Raw genomic sequence first — 27,056 nt, forward strand, 5'->3', positions numbered from 1 at the left:
GGCCTGGCAGAAATCCCGCCTGGTCCTTATGAATAACATCTACCAAAACATCCTGGAACAAGGGTGCAATCTAAGGAACTCTTCAGAGGGATACGGGCTTTTGCCTCCTTACCGCAACTTGTCCCTCTTCCACACTCAGATAGGTTTGGACGTCCCGAAGAGCGGCTAATGCACACTGTCTGTTGGCGAATATGAGGAGAAGTGAAAACCCACCTCCAGGGTTGTGCAATAATAACCAAACCTTTCGTTTTTATACGGCGCTTCAGAGCATTCAAAGCACTTCACAGTCCTCACGACACCCTTGCAAGGTGAGTCAGTATTATGGGCAGCAAAGGGTGGCCTGCTCAAGTGCAGAGCTGGGGAACCCATGGTCCTCCAAATGTATCGTATTTTTTCGTCTATAAGACACCCCCATTTATAAGATAAGATAATACTTTATTCGCATTAGCCAATGGCCATAGCAACAGTAAAACATTACAGTACAGTCATACCTTGGGATAAATACGCTTCAGGCTGAGCGCTTTTGGGTTGCGGTCCATGGCGACCTGGAAGTAACGGAGCACGTTACTTCCGCGTTTCACTGCTCGCGCATGCGCAGGTGCTCAAAATGACATCACGCGCATGCGTGGAAGCAGCGAAACGCAACCCATGTACCCGCGCTATCGCATCTTATGTTCTGTTTGGGATGCAAACGGGGCTCCGGAACAGATTCCGTTCACATCCCAAGGTACCACTGTGTATGCAGAAATGACAATTTGATATAAGAGCACAATTTAAAGTCCTGAATCAGCCGTCACTTAGTGGCCCTTATTCTGATTGCCTATGAACCTAGCAACCTTTGCTGTTATCTGCTCATTTTGATCTGATAGAAGAAAGGACATTGTGGCAGTGGTTGAGCGCCCTGGGATGGTTAGTACGACACCTCCTATTTTGGGGGACTCAGATTTAAGAAAATGGGGGGAAGATGTATATGTGTATAAGGCGCCTCCTAATTTTTGACATTATTTTTTAGGGGAAAAACCTAGTCTTATACACGGAAAAATACGGTAACTGGACTACAACACCCATCATGCCTGACCATGTTGGCTGGAGCTGATGGGAGTTGGAGTACAAACATCAGGAGGGCCACACGTTCCTCACCTCTGACCTAGCGTGTTCACAGTGAAAGCGAAACCTCGATATGGAGGGACTTCCTGTGTAAGAAGTTGCAACTTAGCCATTCCATTCCACTAGCTCTCTGCCATTATTTACATTTATACAACTGAATGCATGTTTGGGGCCGATGGGAATTGTAGTGAAAGATGGCTAGATAAGCCCTGGTAGGGGGAGGCTGTCCTGTACTCAGCCCTCCAGTGGGGGCTCTGAACTGGCTCAGGTGGTCCTTGCTTCCTCCTTGCTTTTATTTCTCCTGGAGATTTGACGCTGAGTCTTATCTTCAGCCTAGCCTTGTGGAATTTTTTATTTTTATTTTAATCTTGACTATTCTTTTGTTGATTCTTGTTACTCACATCTGCAGCATAGCTTCGGGCAACAGCTTCAAGGTTATGGGAGGAAGTTGGGCATGTTTCTCTCTGACATTGAAAAACACTGTTTGAAAGGATTATCTAGGAATGTGAGGGTATTAAAAAAAACCAAAAACACCAAAGTCTGTTGCTGGCGTTTGACACTGAAATGCTTCAAGCTTGTAACCTGGCAGCAGCGAGAAGCCTTGCTGGCCAGGTTGAAAGGCAAATGTAAGCTCTGGGATCCTGTGGAGTCTGAGCTGTGGTGATCTGCTACATACAGCACCCTGGCCACTACATGAAGGGTGGGGAGTCTGTGGCCCTGCAGTAATCCCATGGGCATTGAACCAGGTGCCAAAGTCCTGCTGGAAAATGAAGTCAGCATCCCCATAAAGCTTGTCTGCGGAAGGAGCATGAAGTGCTCCAAAATCTCTTGTCATCAGCTGGTGTTGGTCCACTGTGCTTCCAGGGTCAACACAGCCGTCTACCAGGAGATTTTGGAGCACTTCGTGCTTCCTTCCTAGACAGGAGACCGAGCAATGCAGAAGAGCTGATGGCTGCTATTGAAGCATCCTGGTCTTCCATAACACCTCAGCAGTGCCACAGGCTGATAGCCTTCATGCCACACCGCATTGAGGCAGTAATTGATGCAAAAGGGGCCCAAACCAAGTACTGAGTACATATGCATGCTTCTACTTCTCAGAGGTCCAATATTGCTCTATTTGCAGTCCTTGTTTTGCTGATTTCATTTAATATTCTAATTTTCTGAGATTGTTAATTTGGGGTTTTCATCAGCTGTACGCCATGATCATCACAATTATAACAAATAAAGGCTTGACATATCTTGCTTTGCATGTCATGAGTCTATCTCATATATTAGTTTCACCTTTTAAGTTGAATTACTGAAATAAATGAACTTTTCCATGATATTCTAATTTTCCAAGTTTCACCTGTAGATGGGAGAATTCCTCACCTCCGGATTTGCATGGCCTCTTCGTTGTCTGGTCTGAAAAACTCGTAATTCTTGTAGGTCTGGACGGCTTCACGGCGATACTGCCCAACGTTGAACACTGGGGAGATGAAGACCAGGATGGGCTGGGTCTCTTCAAGGATTACCCTTGCCCCAGCAGTGTGGCTTCCCCCTCTGATCTAAGCTTCCACCCACCCTGAACAAACCCCTTCCCCACCATTACCTTTAGTGGGGGTCCCGATCCAGTTGAGGTAGCGGGTGAGTTTTTTGGAGATGTAGGTTTTTCCTCGAGCGGGCAAACCCACCATGATCACCATGGTTGGTGAATTGGTGAACTGTGGCACGGAGGCTGTAGAGAAAGGCAGAAAGAGGAACTGATGTGCTATGTGATGAAGCCAGAGAGCGCCCGCAAAACCTCGGGAGCTGCCAAAGCTTCAGTACCCTACCTTAAACTTTTGCATCTTTTTCTACACTACTGTAGTTATAGTCCCTGAATTCTAGCATTCCTAGAACCACCAGCGACCTTTGAGCAAAAAAAGACAAGGGAAGCCTTATGCCATAGGCAGTTGTTTTCTCCAAAGAATCTTGGGAACAATAGTTCGTCCTGCACAGAGCTACAATTCTCAGCACCTTTAGCAAACTACAGTTCCCATGATTCAAGTCATGTGCTTTAAAGGTGTGGTGTGTACACAGCCAGGGTTTCTTCTTTACCAGAAGTTGGGCTAAGGTCAGCCTGTTCGTTAAATACAAATATTGCCCCATCTACATTTCCCTCAAGTTAAAAGGCTGTTCTTCGATCAAGCTAATTCCTCCGGCCTGGTGCTGAATAAAATAGACCCTGGCCTTCTTCAGGGAGAAAGAACCCACATCGGAGCAGAACAGAGCCCAACTCACATCCCCTGCGTTGTTGCAGGCGTTTGCTGGTGCGGGGAATCCATACTTTCTGCAAAGGCGTCTGAGTGAGCTCGCCAAACGCTCCAGACATCCTGCTGATCGCCTACTTGTTCTCCAAAACTGGACTGTCTGGCTCTTGCCGGAGGCTCCAGATTACTGATTGTCATGTGTGTGTTTGTGTATGCAAGCGAAATAGGTTCAGTGTAGGACAGTTTGGCCATTGAACTCCCACCGCTGTGTACACTACAGATAACTTGGAGATTACGTCCGACCAAGCTCACTTTACTATTGGGGAGAAAGTTCCTTGCTGTTCTTAACATTTGCTAGTCAAGGGAGCGGGTGCCATCTAGAAATGGAAACCCCCTGCCTCCCCGCCCCCCAACAATGCCTTTCCCCTGCCTTCCTGATCCATTCTGTTCTTCTGAACACCTCCCAAGGTCAGAGACCCCATATCCCAATTTCAATTTTACAGGTAAAGGTAAAGGGACCCCTAACCATTACGTCCAATCGTGGCCGACTCGGGGGTTGCGGTGCTCATCTCGCTTTATTGGCCAAGGGATACATACAGCTGTGGCCAGCATGACTCTGGCGAACCGGAGCAGCGCACGGAAACACCGTTTACCTTCCCGCCAGAGTGGTACCTATTTATCTACTTGCACTTTGACGTGCTTTCAAACTGCTAGGTTGGCAGGAGCAGGGACCGAGCAACAGGAGCTCACCCCGTCGCGGGGATTTGAACCACCGACCTTCTGATTGGCAAGTCCTAGGCTCTGTGGTTTAACCCACAGCGCCAGAGTGGTTAGCTAATACCACTATGGAATTTTGCCCTTAGGGTTGGATCCAGGGCACTATGCAACTAGGAGAGGCTTCCTCAACCTCGGCCCTCCAAATGTTTCTGACCTACAACTCCCATGATCCCTAGTTAGCAGGACCAGTGGTCAGGGATGATGGGAACTGTAGTCTCAAAACATCTGGAGGACCGAGTTTGAGGAAGTCTGAACTAGGGGGTCCTGCTAATAGAATCTTATGCAAGGACTTCTGCTAACATAACAGGGTTTCCCCCTCTTCTCTTCCTATGCCCCCAAAAGTGGTTCTGTGGGGGCTGGGAGAACCCCCAGAGCAGCCCAAGAAGGGGAATGGGGCTGGTTCTGTCTGGCAAGTTGAAATACTTGCGCTGAAGGAACAATTCCCATAGTGCTACCTTGAATTCCTCCCAGAATTCCCACAAATAGAATAACTTTTAAAAATGTGCAAGTTTGCATAATTTAGTGGCAGTTTTCTCTTGTAAATTTTGAATTAAAATTCTGTTTAAATGACAAATTATGAAACATGAAGAAACAAGAAACAGAGGACTATGAATAGTGGTCATTACATTAAATCCCAGCCTCCCTGTCCAGTAAATGAAATCTTTATCAGTTTCCTATGTTTTGAGGAAAACCTGCCAAGCTATTTTCCTTTACAGCTGTATAGACTACAGCAGTGTTTGTCAAACTTGGGTCTCCAGCTGTTGTTGGACTACAACTTCCATCATTCATAGTTAGAAGGACCAGTGGTCAGGGATGATGGGAGTTGTAGTCCAACATCAGCTGGAGACCCAAGTTTGACAAACCTTGGATTAGAGGCTTGTTTTTCTAAATAAATAAGTAAATAAAAGCAATCTTTATAGTGCAGGCTCTGAAACTCAGGGCTACTCTGACTGGGTAGTGAGTCCTAGACCTGGACCTGTTTTAATTCTTTTATTACTTTTTCAACCCAATGTGCCGAGCCTATTTTGGGGCCATTTTATGTTTTATATACATCCGCACTTTCTGAAATCAAACCTTTATTAGGCATTATGCAAATAAAAACCATAAAAGAGAGAATAACATGTAAAAGCCTTGAGATATATATAAAAAGGCAGCAGTTGGCTACATACATATATATATATATACATATAGAATCAGTGGTTTTCCTTGTTAACCTGCTCCTTGGAGGGCTGCTACCAAAAACTCAGCTACCCCCGCCGTTACCCTTTGGTCAACGTCGGATAGGCAGAATCCCACACATTCACCTTGCTGGGGTTCCAGACCACCCAAAAGGGGGGACAGCACGCGTTGACGGAGCGTACCGTACAATGGGCAATGGAAGAGAATATGCTCTACAGTGTCCGGGACATTCATAGAGCATCTGCAGAATCTCTTGTTTCTAGGGATGTTTTGATATCTTCCCCAGACAAATGCTGAGGGAAAAACATTCAACCGGGCCAGCATAAAAGCCCTACGTTGGGCTGGGATTATTAATTTAGTGATGTAATTGGCTCTGCTATCTAAGATATTTAAATCATAGAATATGGGGGAGCAAATTTTGTTTACAGCTGCCATAATATTTTGTCTCTCGACATCCTTTAGTCTTGTTAGGATATTATGGAAAATGTATTGCTCGTTAGAATTGTACATCCGCACTTTAGATTCTTGGCGCTGGCAACTAAATCTTTACATTATTGTCTTAGGGTAATTTAAATGTCATTACGCCAGTAATATCGCTTTGAATTTTGTTTGCTTGCTTGTCTCTAGTATTTTTGTCTTATTTTGCTATGACTGTATGCTAATGCAATAAAGGTTTATTATTATTATTATAAAAGCAGAGAACTTCGGGCTTGTGCACAAGTGGTGGAATCAATTCTGTGTTGCCTGTTGGTGCGATCACAACCATGCAGATTTCCAAAGACCCCACCACATCCAATTCCTCTTAAAGGACAAACCTGACCATGCTAACAGCAAGACAGCACCAACTAACTTGTTTTCTGGCTTTTTAAAGTGCAGGGCTTAAGTTCACTGAAGGTGGGGAGAATGGATGACCTTGAATCAGTACTGGAACCAGCGTCAGAGTCAGCTTGTATGCTCAACCCAGGAAGGCGTATGCCATGGACCCATGCCAAAGTGCCAGATTCTGGGGCAAAGTGGAAAGTTTTCAATTCCTGGTGAGGTTTACTGTGGACACCTTGCTGGTTTATTGAACGGCAGGGGTACGTACTGGAGCTGGAGGCTTACACTAGGTGGCACTGTAGAAGAGCCTTTCTCAACCTTGGGTTCCCAGATGTTGTTGGACTACAACTCCCATCACCCATAGCCAGCAGGGACAGCAGTCAGGGATGATGGGAGTGTTAAGTCCAGCAACATCTACCCAAGATTGAGCAAGGTTGTTGTAGAGAATTCTAAGAAGTGGTTTCCAAATGGTACCTCTTGAGAAACAACTAGAAGCAGCCATAATCTCATAAGATGGGGGGGGGGGGAGATTCTGTTGAGAGTTCCAAACTTGCTAAGCACCTGGGTGGGCATCAACTAAAAGCTATAATGTATGGGAAAGGGTATTTTTATTTTAAAAAGCTCAGCTGTAGATTTCCAAGGGCCCTCAGTGGATACAGGGCACCTGGACCCAAGCTACAAAGAATAAGCTTATCTACCATTGTTTGCTTTTTTGCTCTAATTGGCTTCATCAAGTGTATATTGTTTCGCTAACATTTCCCAGGGACAATGAGAGATAAACAAGATGACTTCTAGAAGAGCTGACATGAGATCAAAGTGCAGCAAGATCTTATAAATAATTAACACAGCTGACATTTTGCAAAACATGAACACTCCTCCAAAAAAGAAAGTAAAACCCCCAGTAAAACAGCCCAGTGTTTAACCTTAAATAATGCATTATGTTTTGTTGTTGTTTGCTTCTGACTTCATTAAGAACGTCATCTGAAATTATTCAAGTTTTCAATGCATAGATTAAATCTTACTTAATCCCACCATTGGCAGGGAAGGAAAGGAACATGGGCAAAAAGTTACAGAGGAGACCCATCAGGAACAGAGACCGCAGTCCACTGATGGTCATATTGACACCATACAATTCCCAGCACATTCTACTGACTACGGTTCCCAGAATTCCCCACAACTGTTAAAGTAATGTAAGAGTTCTTTAACTGTATGGTGTGGATACAACCAGGGCTTCTGCAAGAATACTATCCCAGGGGATTGTGTACCCTAAATCGCTAACAACAAGCTGCCGATTCTCACAGACTATTTTCCACTAGATGGCCACATGGCAAAAGTAAAAATGGGCAAAGCGAAAGCAGACTTTCACCAGAGTGAGCACAAGCTCCTTGGGGGATGAAGCAGGCTGTGCATTCAGATAAATACATTGACAACACAACATCCAGAGTTTATTGGACTCCTGTGTTCCACACGGGGATGATCATTTTGAGCATGCCCATTTCAACACAGGTTACGCATTGCTTCACGCAGCTTAGCAAATTCTCTGCAGGCTTATAGCCCGCGCTTGGGCAGCATTTCAGCAAGATGTGCAGACAACTCTCTTCAGCCTGCTGTAGCTTGCATGTGTGCTAGGCCAGGAAATACAATATGCCTTATGCAACTCAAGGATAAACACTGTGGGCTTTGATGAGGGTTAACAGCAAGGACAGAAGAGAAAGGGAAGGGAACCAGGCAGTTTCCCAAGGCACTGGACAACTCCCACCAGGGTTAAGGACTCCCCATTTTCCCACACTAGAAATATCCGTAGGTTTGCCATGCTTGAGCCCCTAGGGAATGGACAGTTAGAGGACACCCTGGCTGTTCTTCAACTGCTTAGACACCCACCCAACGTCTTCTTAGAACTGTCATCTGTCATCCTGACTGCCGACTGGGACATGCCCTACCTGGGATTTTGGCAGGTTTTTCCTCCATTGCTGATCGGTCTCCCTTATCTTCTAGGAGCCGTGGCATTGGGGGATCTGCCGGGTCACTACAGCAAGGAGGATTTCCCTCGGGGTCAAGTTTCGTGCTGCTGGGGTGTCATTCATAGCAGCTGCTCAGCCAGAGGCAAAACAATCCGGGGAGTCTTTCCACAAGAAGCCATGTGGCCTTGACGGAAAGGTCAGCACTAATATTATCCCTGCAGCTGGAGGAAGGCGGAGGAGGAGGAGACAAGGCTTGGGAGTATGAGACAAGACCATGGCCTGGCTCAGAGAAAAGCAGGGGTGTGTGTGCTGCAGGCAATCTTTTAGGACTGAGAGTTGATTAAAATAATTGCAGCCGTTTTATGTAGCTTAGGCAATCAGGGATCTTTCATCAGGACAAAGATGCAGCCTCCTCCATATCTGGGGAATGTCTGGATTTCGATAAGAGCCTAGTGCCTGTTGTTAGGGCTGCCAGATGTTATTTATTTCAGAACTGAGTGTCAGGGCCAAACTACAGTTGATTGAATCTATTGATTTGGATTGTTACTGTTTTATAATCCTAAAGTAGCTGGGGGTAGGGGTGTTGGGAAGTATATAGAAGGGATCTAAGCATTTTTCCCAGCTGGAATTCCCACCCAGCCGCCTTGAAACAGAAATTAGCCCGACTAGAGAGGAAATATAGGTATGTATTGTAACTGCCTTTTTACCCAAGGAAAATTTATGGCAGCTTGGGGAAGTTGGGTGATTTTGATCAGGGAAGCAGCAAGGGGGACAACTTTTAACGCTTCCTTCCCCAAGTATTGCTGCCCCCATCCAATTCAGTCCAAAACAAAGTTGCCAACCCTGATTAAAAAAAACACACACAGAGAGAGAAAACATGGATCATGTGCAGTGTCTCATTTTAAAACTCAGGTATATCATAGTCCCATCAAAACTATCCAACAAAATGAAAGTTTGCTTCTACAGTCCTCATGCTAAGCACTTTTACTCAGGAATAAGCACCATTTTGTTGTGGAAAAGGTGTTAACGGAAAAATCTGAGGGCTCTCTTGGACAAAAAGTAAAGACACCAACCAGGATAACTTGGAGCAAAACAGCAGCCTGTAGGCTTGGCCTTTATTGATCTGTTGCAACAGGGTGTTTCCCTCACTAGCAAGAGAGAGGAAAGACCCAGAACAATGGGCTGCAAGACCTTATAAAAACTTTTGAAATTCCCCTCCTCTAGGTCAAGCCCACCCCCAGAAACATCATGCATACATTACAGAAAGGAGGGGTTGACATCATGCATACGTTACAGAAGGGGTTGACATCATGCATACATTACAGAAAGGAGGGGTTGAGGGAGGAGTTGTGGTGGTAACCTGAGTGTCCTGTCACCCGGCTGGTTCCTCCTTTCCCCCTCCCCATGAGTACTTTCCAGGTGACAATGGGGAGTTTGCAGTTTCCTGCCCCCAGAGGGAAAATCTGATCATTGTCCTTTGTTTCAGCCTGTGGTGAATCCACTGTTCTTTGTGATTTTTGATTGTCTTCTGTCTGGGATTATCAGGGTTGACATAGCAACTGGGCAGGGCTCCTGTGGATGTGCTGGGATGGTGAAGGGATTATGGCTGACCAGAAACCAAGCACCCCCCTTTGATATTAAAATAAAAATGGAACAGTGCAAATCCGATGTATGGTTGATTTTCTATGAATTCATAAGAGAAATGTGGCGTATGTAGTGTGTGAGTGTGAGTGTGTGTGAAGTTTGTACAAACAGAATGATTGGGGTGGGGGGGTTCCTGCTACAGTTCCCCCCTTCGGAGATAAGATTGCAAAGGTGGCTACTTTGCAATCCTTTTCTCCGCACAATTTAAGGTGGTAAAAAATAACCTGGTATTCTCCGTCCCAGATGTGTGTGTCCATGTGAACCTGAAAGGGACTTGGGTATCATGCTACTTTAAGGATATTTGCATAGAAATATAATGGTGTAACAGTGCACATAGTTAGACATAGGATATCACGTAAATTAATAATTTGTTGCTCAGTTACTTGTGGTATTCTAGCACCTTGGAAGAAATATTTTCTCAATAGTGATCTATGCTTTACATTTAGGCAGGAAGGTCCACTAATGACTGAAAAGTGCAGTTTGCTTCCCCCCCGCCATTTTTGTGTTCTCAGGTGTCAAGCTAGCTGTTTTGTGGTCTCACACCGACAGTGCTACAGCAACACATCCTGTCTGTTGAATCCCCTCAGGGATTTCATTTAACCATGTCGCCTGGCATTCACCATAGCTGGCACAGGTTTGGGCATCTCGTGAGGGAGAGGTCTTCGCCTTGGCCTTTAGCTATGGGATTTTATTATAGGCTGTGGTCTTGGGCTCATGAGAAGTTGCTCACTTGCACTTAAAGGACCAAAAAGCTAATTGCAGCCTGGATACACTTGCCCAATTCAAACTGAGACCAATTTGAATTTATCTTGCCCCATGGTTCTCAAGTCTTCAAACCAATCTGTTAAAAGAAAACCATTCTTAACAAGGGCAGTTGTCCAAATAAGTCAATTTAAGTCTATAAGGGATCATTCCTGCTAAACCAAAGCATATCCACCTTCATGTTTCTTAGAAGCTTCTCCTTGGTAAAGCAAGTTTTAGCACATTTTAAAATGGATAGGGAAGGTTGGCAGAGTGCCAGGTGGAACAATGAAATGTGGTTATAAATTGAGCTAAACATTGGACTACACAATAGTGTGAGCTATTAGAAAGTATAAAATGCATGAGAATTCTCCATTGGTGTGTAAGCAATAAGACATTAAACATAAAAATTACACACAAAAATACCCCCCTTGTGGAAATAACACACTGTCAGACACATTTCAACATTCCTACATAATAACACTTAATACAAAACAAACTAATTAAATATCAGTTGCATATCTTGACACAATTGTGATCTTTTACGCATGTATCTTTTGAATCCTGGAGCACAGAGGCTTGAGGTTCAAGTGAAAAGATGTCCTTGCAAGTCAACTCCACCCCCTTTGTCAGGCCCACTCCCCTGGCAGTCTATATCCTTTGAAAGAGATAGCTGTGGGCACTTGAAAACTCTGGTGTTGCAGGTCTTGTGATGGCGAAGGGGTTGGGTTGTTGCTGCTTTTCATCATTGCACATCTGTAGAAGTGATATCCTGTAAGGGGCAAGGTTTTGGGGCTTAAAGACAGTTAGAAAAGGGAGGGGGCAAAAGGCAAAAAGGATGTCCTTCGGTTTCTGTTGGAAGCTGCAAATAATAAAAATCTTAGCGAATTAAGCGTTTCATTCATTCCAATATTATTATCACATTTTCCTATAACTACTATTATTATCTGCCAAGTTCGTTTGCTTTCCTTCACTTTGGAGAGAAAGAGAACTGTAAAAAATACAAAGGTTAAAAAATACAAAAGAAAGCAAAAAATTAGATTACCAGTCAGATGAAAACAAACTTGACACAAAGACATCAGATTTAGAAAAGAATTATTATTAAATATATTATCAAAACCACGCAGATTACTACTAGACTGAAAAAAATGGGAAAACCATGGGGGGAAAACTTTAAATTCACCATGTGCTATTTGATAAAAGAACTTCATGAAACTGACTTTCAACATGTGATGAACATGTCCCCAAAGTAAAACACACACACACAAAATGACCTATGAGGAACCAAATAAATAAATGCTAAAACACACAATTAATAAGTAACCTGAAGTAATCTGTTTTGGCATTCTAACATCCCAAATGAAAATAAAATAGTGTTTCTTGATGTGACAACATCAACTGTAATGTTAATACTGGGAAATGAGTAATACCAAGAAAATGAATGGCAATTTAAAGTTGTGCAGGTACCTTGCACTAGCCAAAATGACAGAATTAATAAGAAATGCTCAGGCAAAAAGGTAAACAAATACCATTCCACAAACAATGTTTGGTTGTGCTTCGATTAACTTCATAGACATCATGGAGAGACAGATTAAATAAATGAAAACAGATTATTTGTAACTTTAAAAAAAAAGTGTCAAAGCCACAAAGAGATGGAAGTTACTAATATAGCAGGGATTCAGACTTGTTTCACAGAACAGAAAGAAAGTTGCTGTGGGAGGAAAAAGGGACAAACACTTTGTTACCGGGGTTCACATATCCTGTTAAAAGGGAAAATTATTTCATGTGAGAAGCTTGTCAGGAAATGCTGTTCCTAAAATTCCCATTGAGGGGGGAATGCTTTGATATTTACCTGTGAAAAGAATTTGGCATGTTAAGATTTGGAACTTGGAAAGCTCTTGACTTTTGATGGGCTAGTTGTTGTTTTGTTTTGTTTTGTTTTGTTTTTTTTAGCCTTTTGTCTTAAGTAGCCCCTGGAGCAAAGACAGATTAAGGGTGATTTCCCTCAATGGTTCCAAGCAAGTTTTCTTTTCTTTTTTTTTTTTTGGAAGAAACCTCCTCTCCCCCCTTACAGTTCCCCCCTTCCTCTCTCTCTTTTCTTTAGCTGATCTAGCCTCTGTGCATGTGCAGAGTTCATGTCTCAGCAAACCTTTTATACTATTGAAAATGTTGCATCCTTTGGCTAACTTACCATATGAATAAGGGAAAGGAAGGGTAAGGAGTAGATTTTGAAAACAGGGTTTGATTTTAAACAAAAAAAGAGAAACTCAGCAATTTAAGTATTCACCAAAGCTAGCAATTTCAGCCCAAGCAAAAGACTGCTTCCTTTATGTACAGGAAAGGGCTAATATCCTTCTGGCCATTCGCGGAACAATCAACCGCTCTCTTATTTATGAGTAAAAATGGCCAGAGTTAGAATTCATAGGATTTTTTTTTTTGATTTTTTTTAACATTCTCAGCCATTTCAGCCTTACCATTTGGTCAAAGCAAATTCTACTTGACTATATGAAGTTTTATGTGCTTAAACTTTAATAGACTTTTAAGTTTGATTTTTTTTTTTTTTTAATAATAGACAAAATGATAAACACTGTAATCACTCAAATGCTTGATATTACCAGTTGGGCTTCACCTCTCACCTTTTAAAACTAAAGAGCAAAGCTAGGCTGAATTTCAACTCCATTACCACACCAGAATTTAAGAATTACCCTCCAATGCTTGTAGACACATGGTCTTCCACACAGCCACAAATTGGGAGAGTTGAAAGGGACCCTGGGGTCATCTAGTCCAACCCTCCAAAATATAGGGTTCACAGCAAGATTTCACAGCAAGATTTGTACTACCAAAGAGGCATACACATTTAAGTACAGATTTACAGCTGGGAAAGGAAACATCTATACGCCTGAGAGGATCTCTTATAAAGCGCAGTTAAAGCAGCCCTAGATTTGGATTTTTTTTTATTTTTTTTTTTAAGGGAATACACAAGTGTTGCCCCCTCCCCCCTTTGCAGTTTCCTTTAAAGGAAGCTTACTCGGGAGTAAATTTACCTAGCACAGAAGTAAGAAGGGAGAAAACAACTGAAAGAGGCAGAGTGAAAAAACAAGGGGGAGGGGGGGCATTTTCTAACAAAAGAGGCCATGAAGTCTTATAGAGACTGATATCAGGAGCTTTACAATAACTCTTCTGTCCAATCAAATCGAAGTTAAAACTGGACTCAAATATTTTTTCTTAGAATGAACACCATACTTTTATAGGCATACGCTTAATGAAATACATACACTGCATTTTAGCTTGAGAGAGCAGTTGTGCTCAACTAGGCTTTTGCAGCAGAAACATTAGGTTAACTTCTCCTTCCAAAATAGACTGGAGCAAACTCAAAAGTTACAACAAACATCATTTACCATTAGACTTAAAATCACCCTCCTCACTTAAAACTAGAAGAAAGAGGTGGGGTAATCCCCCTTTCAGAACACAAGTAGCACGTATACAGGATTTCACTACTTGGGAGGGAAACTCTCTTTTAGAGCCTCTCTCAAATAACAAACATTTGCACACTCCATTCTCCATTTTGTTTTGTTTAAGATCGATAAGGCGCAACATGGCTTCCTTAGATTTAAAATTTTGAAGCAAGCTTGCAATTTAAAACTACGTGCATTTAAGAACAGTCTGTGGATGCCAAGGCCAATGTAAATACAAACCCTTGAAATATTTCTAAATCTTTGAATACATCTCTTATTCATTTATTATTATTTTTTTTTTATTTTTAGTCCTCTCTGGGGCAAAAGGCTTCATGGAAGCTTTGTTGCCAGGAGGAGTCCAGCTAGGGTGTTTAGTGAGCTCCCATTCTCTCATATGTTATTATTGGGGGTTTTTTTTCGTTAACGAAGTACGCTAAAGACAGAAAGAGTGGAAACACACACACAAGGGAGGAAAGGCAATGGGAAAGAAAGGGGGGACAGAAAAAAATATCCTTTCAGTACTCAAAGTACCCTTGACTAACACAATTCCTACATATCTACAAGCTTCAAACTCATTTCAAGAAATCTTATACATGAACTCAAACTTCAGCCACGGGACTCCTTGCCCGAGAAAACTTCAGTTACGGGACACCTTGGCCCGTCTGCCACGGGACACCTTGGCCCGAGAAAGTTTCAGTCACGGGACACCTTGGCCCGTCTGCCACGGGACACCTTGGCCCGAGAAAGTTTCAGTCACGGGACACCTTGGCCCGTCTGCCACGGGACACCTTGCCCGAGAAAACTTCAGCCACAAAACTAAAATTCCTTTTCCTCAGCGCTGCTTCACAAGACTAATCCTAGTGTGGGGCCCCACTTCGTGAACCGCCCCTTCTACCCTCCACAACAGCCTCCTGCCTAGCCTTTGAGACTAAGTTTGGGCTCCCTACTGGACGCCTGCGCTGTGCAGTGCCAGATTGGGGGTCCGAGAAAACAAAGTTTTGAAAGGGGAGCAAACGACCTTGCGTTCTCACATACCCGGGTCATCCCTAACAAAGGTCGCCAGGCAGGAGGGGCAGCTTCATTTGCAGAGTTAGGGTAGGTGGAGAGTAAGAGAATACTTGAAAGACTCCTCTGGACGACTCCGAGAGAGGGATGTCAGAGAAAACAGTAAAGAGCCACGCTTTCCCGGACTCAATTCCAAGACGGAAAACGGGGGAGAAAAGAGATAGAGAGATTAAGATGTTCCTGGACGACCCCGGGGGGGGGAACATCGGAAAACAGCAAAAGGTACCACAATTTCCCCGGCCACACACCGTGTAAGAAATTGAGGGGAGAGAAAGAGAAAGGTTTTGGCGTACCCAGACGACTCCGAGAGGTATGCGCCACACAGTAAAGTTCCGCGATCTCCCTGGCAACTTTCCGAAGGGGAGAATCGGGTTAGAAAAGGGTAAAGTTAGAGCGCACCCGGCCGACTCCGAGGGGCTACGCCAGAAATGAAAGAAGGAAAGTCTGGCTGTCGTGGGGTCGTTACTTTTCCACCCCCCTCCCAATGTATTTACTTCAAACCATACTCACGTTCGAAGATGTCCCCCGCGAATCTCAGGATCCTTTTCTTTTTAGCCGGCTTGACCTCGCCTTTGCTCCCCTGGTTGAGCTTTTGGTGACGATTGATTACCGCCCGCAAAGAGGAGGCAGGGAGAGGAAGAAGGATCCCTGGGCTAAGGTTGCCCAGTGGCGCCCGATCCCTTCTATCTCCCCTCTCACCTTTACAGGAGAACCAAGTGTCCCTGAGTCGCGGTCGCCAACTGTTAACGGAAAAATCTGAGGGCTCTCTTGGACAAAAAGTAAAGACACCAACCAGGATAACTTGGAGCAAAACAGCAGCCTGTAGGCTTGGCCTTTATTGATCTGTTGCAACAGGGTGTTTCCCTCACTAGCAAGAGAGAGGAAAGACCCAGAACAATGGGCTGCAAGACCTTATAAAAACTTTTGAAATTCCCCTCCTCTAGGTCAAGCCCACCCCCAGAAACATCATGCATACATTACAGAAAGGAGGGGTTGACATCATGCATACGTTACAGAAAGGAGGGGTTGAGGGAGGAGTTGTGGTGGTAACCTGAGTGTCCTGTCACCCGGCTGGTTCCTCCTTTCCCCCTCCCCATGAGTACTTTCCAGGTGACAATGGGGAGTTTGCAGTTTCCTGCCCCCAGAGGGAAAATCTGATCATTGTCCTTTGTTTCAGCCTGTGGTGAATCCACTGTTCTTTGTGATTTTTGATTGTCTTCTGTCTGGGATTATCAGGGTTGACATAGCAACTGGGCAGGGCTCCTGTGGATGTGCTGGGATGGTGAAGGGATTATGGCTGACCAGAAACCAAGCACCCCCCTTTGATATTAAAATAAAAATGGAACAGTGCAAATCCGATGTATGGTTGATTTTCTATGAATTCATAAGAGAAATGTGGCGTATGTAGTGTGTGAGTGTGAGTGTGTGTGAAGTTTGTACAAACAGAATGATTGGGGTGGGGGGGTTCCTGCTACAAGGCAGTATTTTAAATGACAAATAATACTAAAAACTAGAGCATTTGTAACTATGTACATGTTTGTTTGGTCAGCCAGCTAGCTCCTATGTTGCTTTTTAAGATACAGTGCCAACCAGCGGCTGCACCAGTGTATTCTGGCATGCCCATACTGGCCATAGCTGTCAACTTTCAGATTTGAAAATAAGGGATCAGCAGCATAGCTGTTAACTTTCGGATTTGAAAATAAGGGATCAGCAGCCTCATCTGTCCCGGAGACAGTCTACGAGATATCTAACAACCCCGGATAGTGGCGAGCAGCAGCGGGGAATGGTGCTGAAATAAGGGAATTTCCTGCAAAAAAAAGGGAAGGTTGACAGCTATGATACTGGCCCAGGTGCTGATGCCACTGCCACTCTGTGTGCAGTCATTTGGGGACCCTAGAGCAGTGTTTCTCAACCTTTTTTCTGACCATGGCTCCCTTCCAGCCTTGTTTTCTTCATGTTGCCCCCTGTCCTACCGGTAGAAAGGTAGCTATTTTGTTTGTAAATAGAACATATCTTATTTATAATTTTTTATAATTATATAATTGCACCTGTGGCCCTCTTGAAATATCCTGGAGGCCTCAGGGGGGCCATATGGCCCCTGGTTGAGAAACACTGCACTGGAGTGTGGTGTCAATGTTCAGCGCTAGCTGCACTGCCCAATTAAACCATGTTCTTATGAGCTTGCACAGAGTGCACTCCTTACAGAGTTTGGTAATGATAGCCTGCTCCTGAATGTACCTGAAATTAGAAAGCCAGAGTCAAAACATGTGGCTTCCATGGAGCCTTAAACGCCTTCATTTTCATGGTGTTGGCCTCAGGGGCTGCGTAACAGAAGGATGAATTATCCAGCCATCCATGGGGTAAAGATTCAAGTTTCCTGACATAGCAAAATTCTCTGGACCGTTTGAACCACACCACCATGGTTACTTCTTTTGCAAATACTTTAGTGATTGCTTATCAATTAATAGCCTGATGATATCCCATTTAGGGCAATAACTTCCCAAATCAAATCATGCTAAGCTGGTTTTTAGGCAATTATTTGGCTGGCTCTATTTCTATCTTTCTTTTTTTACTGCAGAAGGGAGAGGCGGTTCTTTGTTTCCCCAATACTCTCTGCTAGCCAGAAAGGGAAAAGAGCCTTTTATGTTTTCTCTGGTGAAACTTCAGCCTCTTTACTTTGAAAAGGAACACGCTTGAAAATCAATCCGGTGCCTCTTCCAACACCCGAGGAGCAAAGCAACCCTCTTTTGCTGTCACTTCAAAGCACTGCGAAAAGGCGAGTAGTACAGCGACGTTTGTTGCGTTGTGATTTTTGTGAGCCGCTTTGGAGCTCGACATTTGGTTGTGAGCAGGATGCAAATATTGAATAATAATACTGTGCGGGGAGAGGGTTTTGTTATTAACATGTTAGTAAGCCGCCCTGTGAACCTCGGATGAAGGGCGGTGGTTAAATTTAATAAACAACAACAACTTAAAAAGGAGGGGATATAATATAATATTACTAATGACGACAGCTTGTTTTTATTGGAACGCCGTTTCCTACTCCTCCCCCCCCCGGCAACGGGCGTTTCCGTTCTAAACCGGAAGTGAGGGCCTGTCTGCTTTTTCAAACGCCTCGCCTTGGCGGCCGGAAATGACGTTCCTCAGAGACTTCCGGTCGCTTTCCTCGCCCCTGAGGCGGGGATGAGGCTGGCGAGCTGGAACGTCAACGGGCTCCGGGCTGGGTTGGGACCTGCGGGGTTGAGGCCGCTCCTGGACTCCCTGGGGGCGGATGTCGTCTGCCTGCAAGAGACCAAGGTCACCCGTGAGTCGACGCGAGGAACATGCGTTCACACGTGCATAAGCAGTCCAGGGCAGGGGGCGAACGTGTAGGGCCCAGAACCGGCTTAGCTGGCGCCGGCTGCCTTGTAAAGGTTTATGTCATGACATGGCGGGGGAGGAGGGCTGGCAGGCGGGGTGGTGGTAGTTCTGACCTGAACCATTGATGGAGAACGCGTGTTCCTCCAGACCAGATGGGGGGAATCCTCCATCTGTTGTTGGACTACAGCTCCCATCATCCCTGTCCACTGGTCCTGCTAGCTAGGGATGATGGGAGTTGTAGTCCAACGACATGTAGGAGGCCCTCCCCCACGAGGTAGGGAAAGACTGCTCTATTTCAAAATAAAAATAAAAATTTGCATTTTCAAAAACAGGGACAGAGAGCATATTTAACCCCTTCCCGTTCCCTCCCCTCCGCCTGTCCCACTTACAACCTGGTACCAAATACAGCATGTATGCATACAACTTCCCTTCCACACTTTTCCTGGTTCCTACTACTCTGCGTAATCCACATCTTTTAAATCATCCAATTTGTTATCTATTATTTCAGCTGCTGGATTTACACGACACCTGCTAAGCTATGTCTATACTGGTTCTTGAAGTAGTCAATAAACGTTATCCATTCCTCCTTACATTCCTTATCTTCGTTTTCTCTTATGCTGTTCATCAGACCAGCCAATTCAGCATATTCAAACATTTTTCACTGCCATTCTTCCTTGTTCTCCACCTTTGTGCCAATAATATTCTAGCTGCAGTGGTAGCGTATAGTAATAAACTCTTGGGGTTTTTGACCTCCATTGTTACCATCCTCAAAAGAAAAATCTTGGGTGTTTTGGGAAAGCTTTTTTTAAGTATATTTTTTAATTCATTATATATAATTTCCAAATATTCCTTAATTATTTTACAGGACCACCACACTTCAAACATATACCTTTTTCTTTTTTAGACATTTTTGCCAATCTGGTGGGTGCTAAATACCATCTGTGGGCCATTTTCATCATATTTTCTTTTATCGCATAACATCCCATAAAATTCATATTTCTTTTCCACAACTTTTCCCATAATTCATAGTCAATATTGTGAGCCACATCTTGTGCCCACCTAATCATGCTCGATTTCACAAATTCCTCTTTAGTTTCCCATTCCAACAGCAGTTTGTACGTTTTTGATAATACTTTTATATTTGTATCTAATAAGTATTTGGTAAACTGAGGTGTTTGTTCTGCAAAGCCATTTTTCCTATCTATCTTAAACAATTCATTAATCTGATGTACCTGCTCTAGATGATGGCGTTGCTGTTGTTTTTCAGTTGTAGGCGAGGTATTGCTTTTAATTTTTCCTTTATTTATTTCGTGAAATTGCTATACCACTTTACAGGACTGTAAAAAACCCTCATAGCAGTTTACAAAAAAAGATAACAGTAAAGACAAATTTACAACCCTACTTTAAAAGCTACAAAAGTTAAAATAGTAAAACAGGTAAAAATTACCTCATATGTAACATGATCTGCTGTTACGTTATGTGTTCTTTGTTAACTAGCCTGAGATCTTCACCCTTCGGATGAAGGGTGGTATATAAGTTTAATAAATATTAATAAGAGCTACAACTGTTAGCCCCAGGTAGGTAGCACAGCCAGAGGTCAGGGGTGATGGGTCCAGCAACATCTACAGCAGTACCACTGGATTCCCATTATTGACTTACAAGGAAGCAACTGGCATTGGTCTAGCAAACAAACAAAAAAACATAGGGTCTGTGGCAGATAAAGAGATGGGGTCCCTGCCCCAAGGACCTTACAAGTGCATAAGGTGAGATAAACGTCACAAGTAGAATTAGCACCCATTAATTTTTTTCCTCCATCCATGATGAGTAGAGAAACTGTATTTTGGTGTAAGGCAGAATCACGTGCCTTTTCCCACCTGCCCCCAACTCTCAAGGGGTCATGGTGGAGTTTCCTAGTTTCATTATCAAAAGCAAGATTGCTCAAAGTTGGGCACTTGACCCTACTTTCGTCATACAGTTGTGTTTTGGTAACCTGAAATTGGGTGTGGGACAGGTAGCAGAATGGGTTAAAGAGACGTGTCTGACACCCCTCCAACATTTACAGGTGGGAAAGGCAGTGCCAAGTACAGATGAGAGGCAAACATGGTGAGATATATTTCCCCCCTTGAGAGAAACATTTGGGAAAGGGGTACCCTTTACCTAGGATTAGGATGAGGAACCTTTGGCCCTCCCATGTGGTTGGACTACAGTTCCATTAATCCCTGACCATTGATTTAGGCTGGCTGGGGCTGATGGGAGTTGCAGTCCAACAACACCTGGGTGGCTGCAGATTCCTCCACCTCTGCTCTAGGAGTAAAGCAAGGGAGAGTGAGGAGTCAAAAGAGAGGAAGGGACAAATCTTTTACAGTGTTGGTGGAAGACATCTATTAAAAATCCTGCCCCCCCTTGCAAAAAATCTGGATAAGCTACATTGCTGAGTGAACCTGCATTGCTGTGACCACATTGCTGGGCAAACCTGTAACCTTTTGCACGTTAGAAAAAAGACAACAACAGCAAAGAGGGTGAAATTTTTTAAAAATGGTTTTCTGATGCCACGTCTCCAGCCTGATGGCTTTCCAAATTCTGTTTTGTTCTCAGGGGACCTGCTGGAGGAGCCACTGGCAATAGTGGACGGCTATAACTCTTATTTCAGCTTCAGTCGCACCCGCAATGGCTATTCAGGTTAGTGGACAGTAGCAAAGGGGATCAGCCACCTCTCAGGTTGCCAATGTCTCAGCATACTCCTGTAGCTGTGTCTTAAGTGGTGACTTCATCTGTCACTTTCAGATGGCATTGATTTGCCTCCCTGCCTGAAAAATATCTCCTGCTTTTTACCGCCAATCAAACCACCATTATTTATTTTATTTTATTGCATATAATTTGCATACCACTTGATTTTTTTTATAAACCCCACAAAGTGATGTACAAAGTGGTGTGCCTTACCTCTGTAAGATACAGAGGTTTCAATTTGTTTCTTTCTCTTGTATCTTGGATCAAATAGGTAGCTTTATAGCCCACTGTGAGAGCCCAGAACAGACTTTCAGTCTCTCCTTGTCTTCCAGGTGTTGCAACGTTCTGCAAGGTCAGTGCCACCCCAGAGGCAGCTGAAGAAGGCCTGTCTGGGCTGTTTGCTAAGCACGATGGCGCAGTTGGTTCTTATGGAGAGACAGAGGGCTTCACAACTGAGGAGCTACAGGCATTGGACAGTGAGGGCCGGGCTGTGATCACACGTCACCGTATTCGGTAGGAACAGGAAGGGGTGGGGTGGGAGGGTCTGCAGAGCTGTGAGCCAATGACAATGCTTGGTAACTGACAGCTGTTGTAGTTGAGAAAATTGTGGTCTTAAGAGTGTGAGCCAAGAAATGCCCAACTCAGATCTAACCCTCAAGGATAAATTTATTACAGGGCCTATCACCTTGCTCTCAACTCTCCATTTGTGATCCTGGCTAATAACAACAATAATAAATATAACAACTTTACAGGGTTGTTATCAAGGAGAGTTGAAAAGAATGTGTGTGTAAGAGAGAACAAGTTTCCAGGATTTCTCAGATTTTCCTGGCCAGCTAAGAGGGCTAAATGCTTTCCTTTTAATTTGAAGCAAAATTGAGATTTTTTGCAATTTTGCATCACATGCTGGGTTACACATTCAGGTAGGTAAAGTTGAAGGACCCCTGGGCGGTTAAGTCCAGTCAAGCTTGACTATGGGGTGTGGCGCTCATCCCACTTCAGGTCGAGGGAGTCAGCGTATGTCCTCAGACAACTTTCTGGGCCATGTGACCAGCATGAATAAACAGCTTCTGACGCAACAGGACACTGACAAGTGCCAGAGCACATGAAAACGCTATGTACCTTCCTGCCGCAGTGGTACCTGTTTATCTACTCATGCTGGTGTGCTTTCAAACTGTTAGGTTGGCAGGAGCTGGGACAGAATGAATGCCACACTGATAGCACTGCAGCCATAAATATTTTTAGAAGTATGCAGAATGTTTCCAACCCTTTAGGAGCAGATTGCTGATTGCTGAGTGTTCTTTCCATTTTAACACATGGAATTTCCTGAGCATCCTCAGCCTTGATAGTGGATTTTCCTAAACCTGTTGTGAAGATGTTAATGGGTCTGTGTCTGTAGCTGTCCTAGCCAGCCATGAATCAGGGAGCTTTAGCCATGAATCCATGAATCACGGAGCAATGGATCCAAACTACAAGAAAGAAGATTCCACCTAAACATTAGGAAGAACTTCCTGACAGTAAGAGCTGTTCGACAGTGGAATTTGCTGCCAAGGAGTGTGGTGGAGTCTCCTTCTTTGGAGGTCTTTAAGCAGAGGCTTGACAACCATACGTCAGGAGTGCTCTGATGGTGTTTCCTGCTTGGCAGGGGGTTGGACTCGATGGCCCTTGTGGTCTCTTCCAACTCTATGATTCTATGATTCTATGATTCTATGAGCCATTAGTAACTGAGGTGTGACAGCAATGATGTGCTTTGTCCTTTCACTGCAGCACTTCAGAACAGCAGGAGACCACGCTGACAGTCATCAATGTGTACTGCCCTCGGGCAGACCCTGAAAAGCCAGAGCGTGGGGACTTCAAGCTGCGTTTCTATCATCTCTTGCAAGCTCGGGCCGAGGCACTTCTCAGAGCTGGAGGGTATGTGTCACTCCTCTCGTTGGCTCAGTGCAGTCCTAGACATGCTTATTCTGGAGCTTACTCCCTAGTCAAGCCTTTGGTGCTCTGATTCCTTTCCAGTGTTTTGGACTCCAACTCCCATCAGCCACAGCCAACACTGGTGGATTAGTTAGAGCAAAACAGCTGGAGGGAGCCACGTCAGTGAGCCCCACTGAGTTCAGTTCTACTTATTCCAGAGCAAGCATGCAAAGGATGCCCTAGTTAAGTTTGCATGAGATCACACTGTTGAAAAGGACCAAGCTGTGAAGCTCCTGGTGAAGTTTGGGGCACACAGATGAGTGCCCCAAACTCAGTCGGCTATTCTCCAGAGGGGTAGCCAATGTGGTGTCCTCAAGAAGTCACTGAAACTCCAGCTCCAGCCAGCCTGGCAAATGGTCAGGGGTGATCTAGTCCAGCAACAGCTGGAAGTCAGCAAATCAGCTACCCCTGGGTCCAGTCACTGTTGTCTTTACCTCCACCCTTATCTCCAACATGGGAAGAATACTGAGCTGTGCCATACGTGACTGCTGTAAGAACTGCTGCAAATACATGTGAGGAACCTTGAGAAAGTCAAAGAGCCCTATATGAACGATGCTGATGATATTTCATTGCCTCAGCCGTTATCCCTTCCCTGTCTAAGCCAGCTTCCAATCCACCGACCTTCTCCGATGGAGTCAGGACTGTTGGGATGAATGGGGTCTCGCCGTCTTGCCTCTTTGCCTTGTGACTCATGCACATTTCCTCTCTCCGTCTAGCCATGTGGTCATCCTGGGGGACATCAACACAGCACACAAGCCTATTGACCACTGTGACCCGGGAGATCTGGTGAGCAAGCTGCCCACTTTATGCAGCTGCCTTTACTCTCTACAGCACAGGGCCTGGCAGTGCTGCTGCAGCGGCAAGAAATCTGTTTCTCATAGGCATGCACAGGGTGGGGTGGGGAGTCCTGACACATAGGAAGCTGCCTTACTCTGAGTCAGATCCTTGCTCCATCTGGTCCAGCATTTTCATCACTGACTGGTGGCTGCGGCTCTGGTTTCAGACTGAGGGCATTCAGACGGAGACCTTCCCAGCCCAACCTTCCTTGAGATGTTGGGGGTTGAGTCTGGGACCCTTCTGCATGCAAAGCAGAAGCTTTGCCACTGAGCCCAGCCCTTCCCAACGTGTTTGGGGACCATGAAGTCCGCAAGGTGACTTAGAGGGTGAGGAACAGTGAGACAGATTCCCTCACCCACCCCAGGCTGTGAAGGTGGGGAGTATGTGAACGTGGGCCGGGGTAGGGTGATTTGAGCTACAGATGTGTTAATAGTTTATTTTATTATTTGCTTATTGCATTTATATGCCACCTTTTCTTCCAAGGAGCTCAAGGTGGGGTATGTGGTTCTCCCCCTCCCCATTCCATCCTCACAACAACCCTGTGAGGTAGGTTAGGCTAAGAGATGGCCCAAGATCTCCCAGTGAGCTTCATGGCTGAGTGGGGATTCGAACCCTGGTCTCCCAGGTCATAGTCCAACACTAACCCACGGGTAGGCAAACTAAGGCCAGGGGGCTGGATCTGGCCCAGTTGCCTTCTAAATCTGACCCACGGATGTTCCGGGAATCAACGTTTTTACATGAGTAGAATGTGTCCTTTTATTTAAAATGCATCTTTGGGTTATTTGTGGGGTATAGGAATTCGTTCTTCTTTTTCCCCAAAATATAGTCCGGCCCTCCACAAGGTCTGAGGGAAAGCGGACTGGCCCCCTGCTGAAAATGTTTGCTGACCCCTGCTCTAACCATTACAGTGCACTGGCTTAATAGTTTTGGATATTGAGCGAGTGGAGTTCTGTGTTGTGGAGCTGGATGCTTCATTTATCACAGAATAATAATAAAAATAATAATTTTATTATTTATACCCCTTCCATCTGGCTGGGGGTGGAGACGCTTCTTCGGGTACACTTTAATTTTTGTTTTACATACTCTTACTTGCAAACCAATTTGCGATATTTTCTGATGAAAAACAGTATATACATACTTTAACTAAATTAATAAATAGGCATGGCCAGAGTTGGGGTCGTTGTCCAATGACATCTGCAGGGCTGCAGGTTAGTTGCCCCTGTGTTTCAGGATGATGCAAGGGTTAAAGGTAAAGGTAAAGGGACCCCTGACCGTTAGGTCCAGTCATGACTGACTCTGGGGTTGTGGCGCTCATCTCGCTTTATTGGCCGAGGGAGCTGCCGTACAGCTTCCAGGTCATGTGGCCAGCATGACTAAGCCGCTTCTGGTGAAGCAGAGCAACTCACGGAAACGCCATTTACCTTCCTGTCAGAGCGGTACCTATTTATCTACTTGCACTTTGATGTGCTTTTGAACTGCTATGTTGGCAGGAGCAGGGACCGAGCAACAGGAGCTCACCCCATCGCAGGGATTCGAACTGCCGAACTTCTGATCGGCTAGTCCTAGGCTCTGTGGTTTAACCCACAGCGCCACCCACATCCCTTGATGCAAGGGTTACAAGAAACCAATGCATAGACAGCATTTGAAAGCACTACGGAAATCTTAATTTGTGAAGTGGCTGCATCCTAATGTTTTAATGTTGTATTTTAATCTTTTTTAAATTGTATTTTAATCAACTTGTTTTTATTATTGGTTGTTAGCTGCTCTGAGCCCGGTCTTGGCTGGGGAGGGCGGGGTATAAATAAAAATGTATTATTATTATTATTATTATTATTATTATTATTATTATTATTATTAGCACTTAACGCTTCCACCACTGTCACCTGCAGGAATCCTTTCAGGAGCATCCCGGGCGCCGCTGGCTGGACAGTTTCCTGTGGGAGCCAGACAAGGATTCCCAGGATGGGAAATGCTTTGTTGACACGTTCCGTTTTCTGCACCCTGGTCAGACTGATGCCTACACTTGCTGGTGCAACGTAACCGGGTCCCGGCAGCTCAACTACGGCACCCGCATTGACTATATCCTGGCTGATCGTGCGCTAGCATTGTTAGAGCTGCAGGATGCCCAGCTCATGCCAGACGTCTTTGGCTCCGACCACTGCCCTGTGCGGGTGGCGCTTAGGAGCGTCTGCCTGGGGGCGCCCCGCTGCCCACCCCTCTGCACCCGCTTCCTGCCTGAGTTTGCTGGCACCCAGCAGAAGCTCAGCCGCTTCCTCGTGAAAGTGGAGCGGACCAGCCTGCCAGAGGAGAGGGGGCAAAAAAGGGGCGGGAGGGAACCAAATGTTGCGGGGGGTTCCAAGAAGAGACGGGTGGGTCCACCACAGAAGGGGCAAGGAGATTTGCGAAGCTTCTTCAAAGCTGGAAACGGCAGGCCTAGGGCCACCACCGACAGTGCCAACCATCAGTCGGTAATGAAAACGAGGACAGCAGAAGATTCTGGGGTGGAACTTCCTCTTGACGCTTCTGGAAGGATCACTGTTGAGCATGGGGTGGAGGAAGTTGCTGGTGGGACCCAGCTATGCACTGGGAGTTTGAGAGAGGAGCCCACTCTGGGCATGGCCAATGGAGAAGCTCTGGATTGTGGGAAAGGCTCGGTCCCCTCTAGTTCAAACCAGTCCGCTGCCCTGTGGAAGTCCCTGCTGCCAGGCCCTGCTCGCCCGCCTCACTGCAAGGCCCATGGAGAGCCCTGTGTCCTGCGGACAGTGAAGAAGCCAGGACCAAACTCCGGGCGGCGCTTTTACGTCTGCGCCCGGCCTCTGGGGAAGCCGTCAGATCCCCGCTCCCGCTGTGACTTCTTCCTGTGGGCCAGTCGGGGGAATCCTTGAATTGAGAGGACAAGTGGAATGAGAGGACGTTAGACGCGCAGTGACCCCTAAGTGGAAAAGAAGGGGTTGGTTTCTAATGGAAAGTATCCTGGATGTCTCGCTGCCTAAGAAGAGAGGGGAAGGCAGCCTCTGTGGCAGAGAGAGGCCTAGGCTGCAGGATGCCCAGCTCATGCCAGATGTCAAAGAGGTCAGGCCCAAAGTTTCCATGGGATCTTTTTGGGCTGTGCCAGTAGAAACTTAACTTTTGTACCAGAGCACGTTGGGAGTTTTGAGGTCTTTGATGCCAGACCCTGCAGATAGGAA

General features: G+C 45.2%; 2 protein-coding genes across 6 annotated transcripts in view; one reads left to right on the top strand and one right to left on the bottom strand.

Moving 5' to 3' along the window:
- The window catches only part of PFKFB1 (6-phosphofructo-2-kinase/fructose-2,6-biphosphatase 1), a 31,481-nt gene extending 13,475 nt beyond the window's left edge, over window positions 1-18,006 (bottom strand). For 2 of the 5 annotated variants that reach the window (XM_081175754.1, XM_081175751.1), the window contains exons 1-4: window positions 3,367-3,515; window positions 2,696-2,821; window positions 2,476-2,572; window positions 113-179 (exon numbers count right to left, since the gene is read on the bottom strand). In XM_081175754.1, the coding sequence (XP_081031880.1) occupies window positions 113-179; window positions 2,476-2,572; window positions 2,696-2,821; window positions 3,367-3,457 (381 nt within the window). In that variant the 5' untranslated portion in view covers window positions 3,458-3,515. Of the gene's footprint in view, window positions 1-112; window positions 180-2,475; window positions 2,573-2,695; window positions 2,822-3,366; window positions 3,517-8,050; window positions 8,261-17,214 lie in introns of those variants that run through there. The other 3 variants (XM_081175753.1, XM_081175752.1, XM_081175755.1) reach the window with 3 other exon arrangements.
- A 109-nt stretch (window positions 18,007-18,115) lies between these two features.
- APEX2 (apurinic/apyrimidinic endodeoxyribonuclease 2) lies at window positions 18,116-26,766 on the top strand. Its single transcript, XM_081175747.1, has 6 exons — window positions 18,116-18,280; window positions 20,932-21,015; window positions 21,396-21,576; window positions 22,828-22,974; window positions 23,748-23,817; window positions 25,758-26,766. The coding sequence occupies exons 1-6, from the start codon at window positions 18,160-18,162 to the stop codon at window positions 26,751-26,753; spliced, it is 1,599 nt and encodes a 532-aa protein (XP_081031873.1). The 5' UTR covers window positions 18,116-18,159; the 3' UTR covers window positions 26,754-26,766.
- The last annotated feature ends 290 nt before the right edge of the window (window positions 26,767-27,056 follow it).

This window comes from Podarcis bocagei (genome assembly GCF_964188305.1).
Source record: "Podarcis bocagei genome assembly, chromosome: 17".
Taxonomy (NCBI): Eukaryota; Metazoa; Chordata; class Lepidosauria; order Squamata; family Lacertidae; genus Podarcis; species Podarcis bocagei.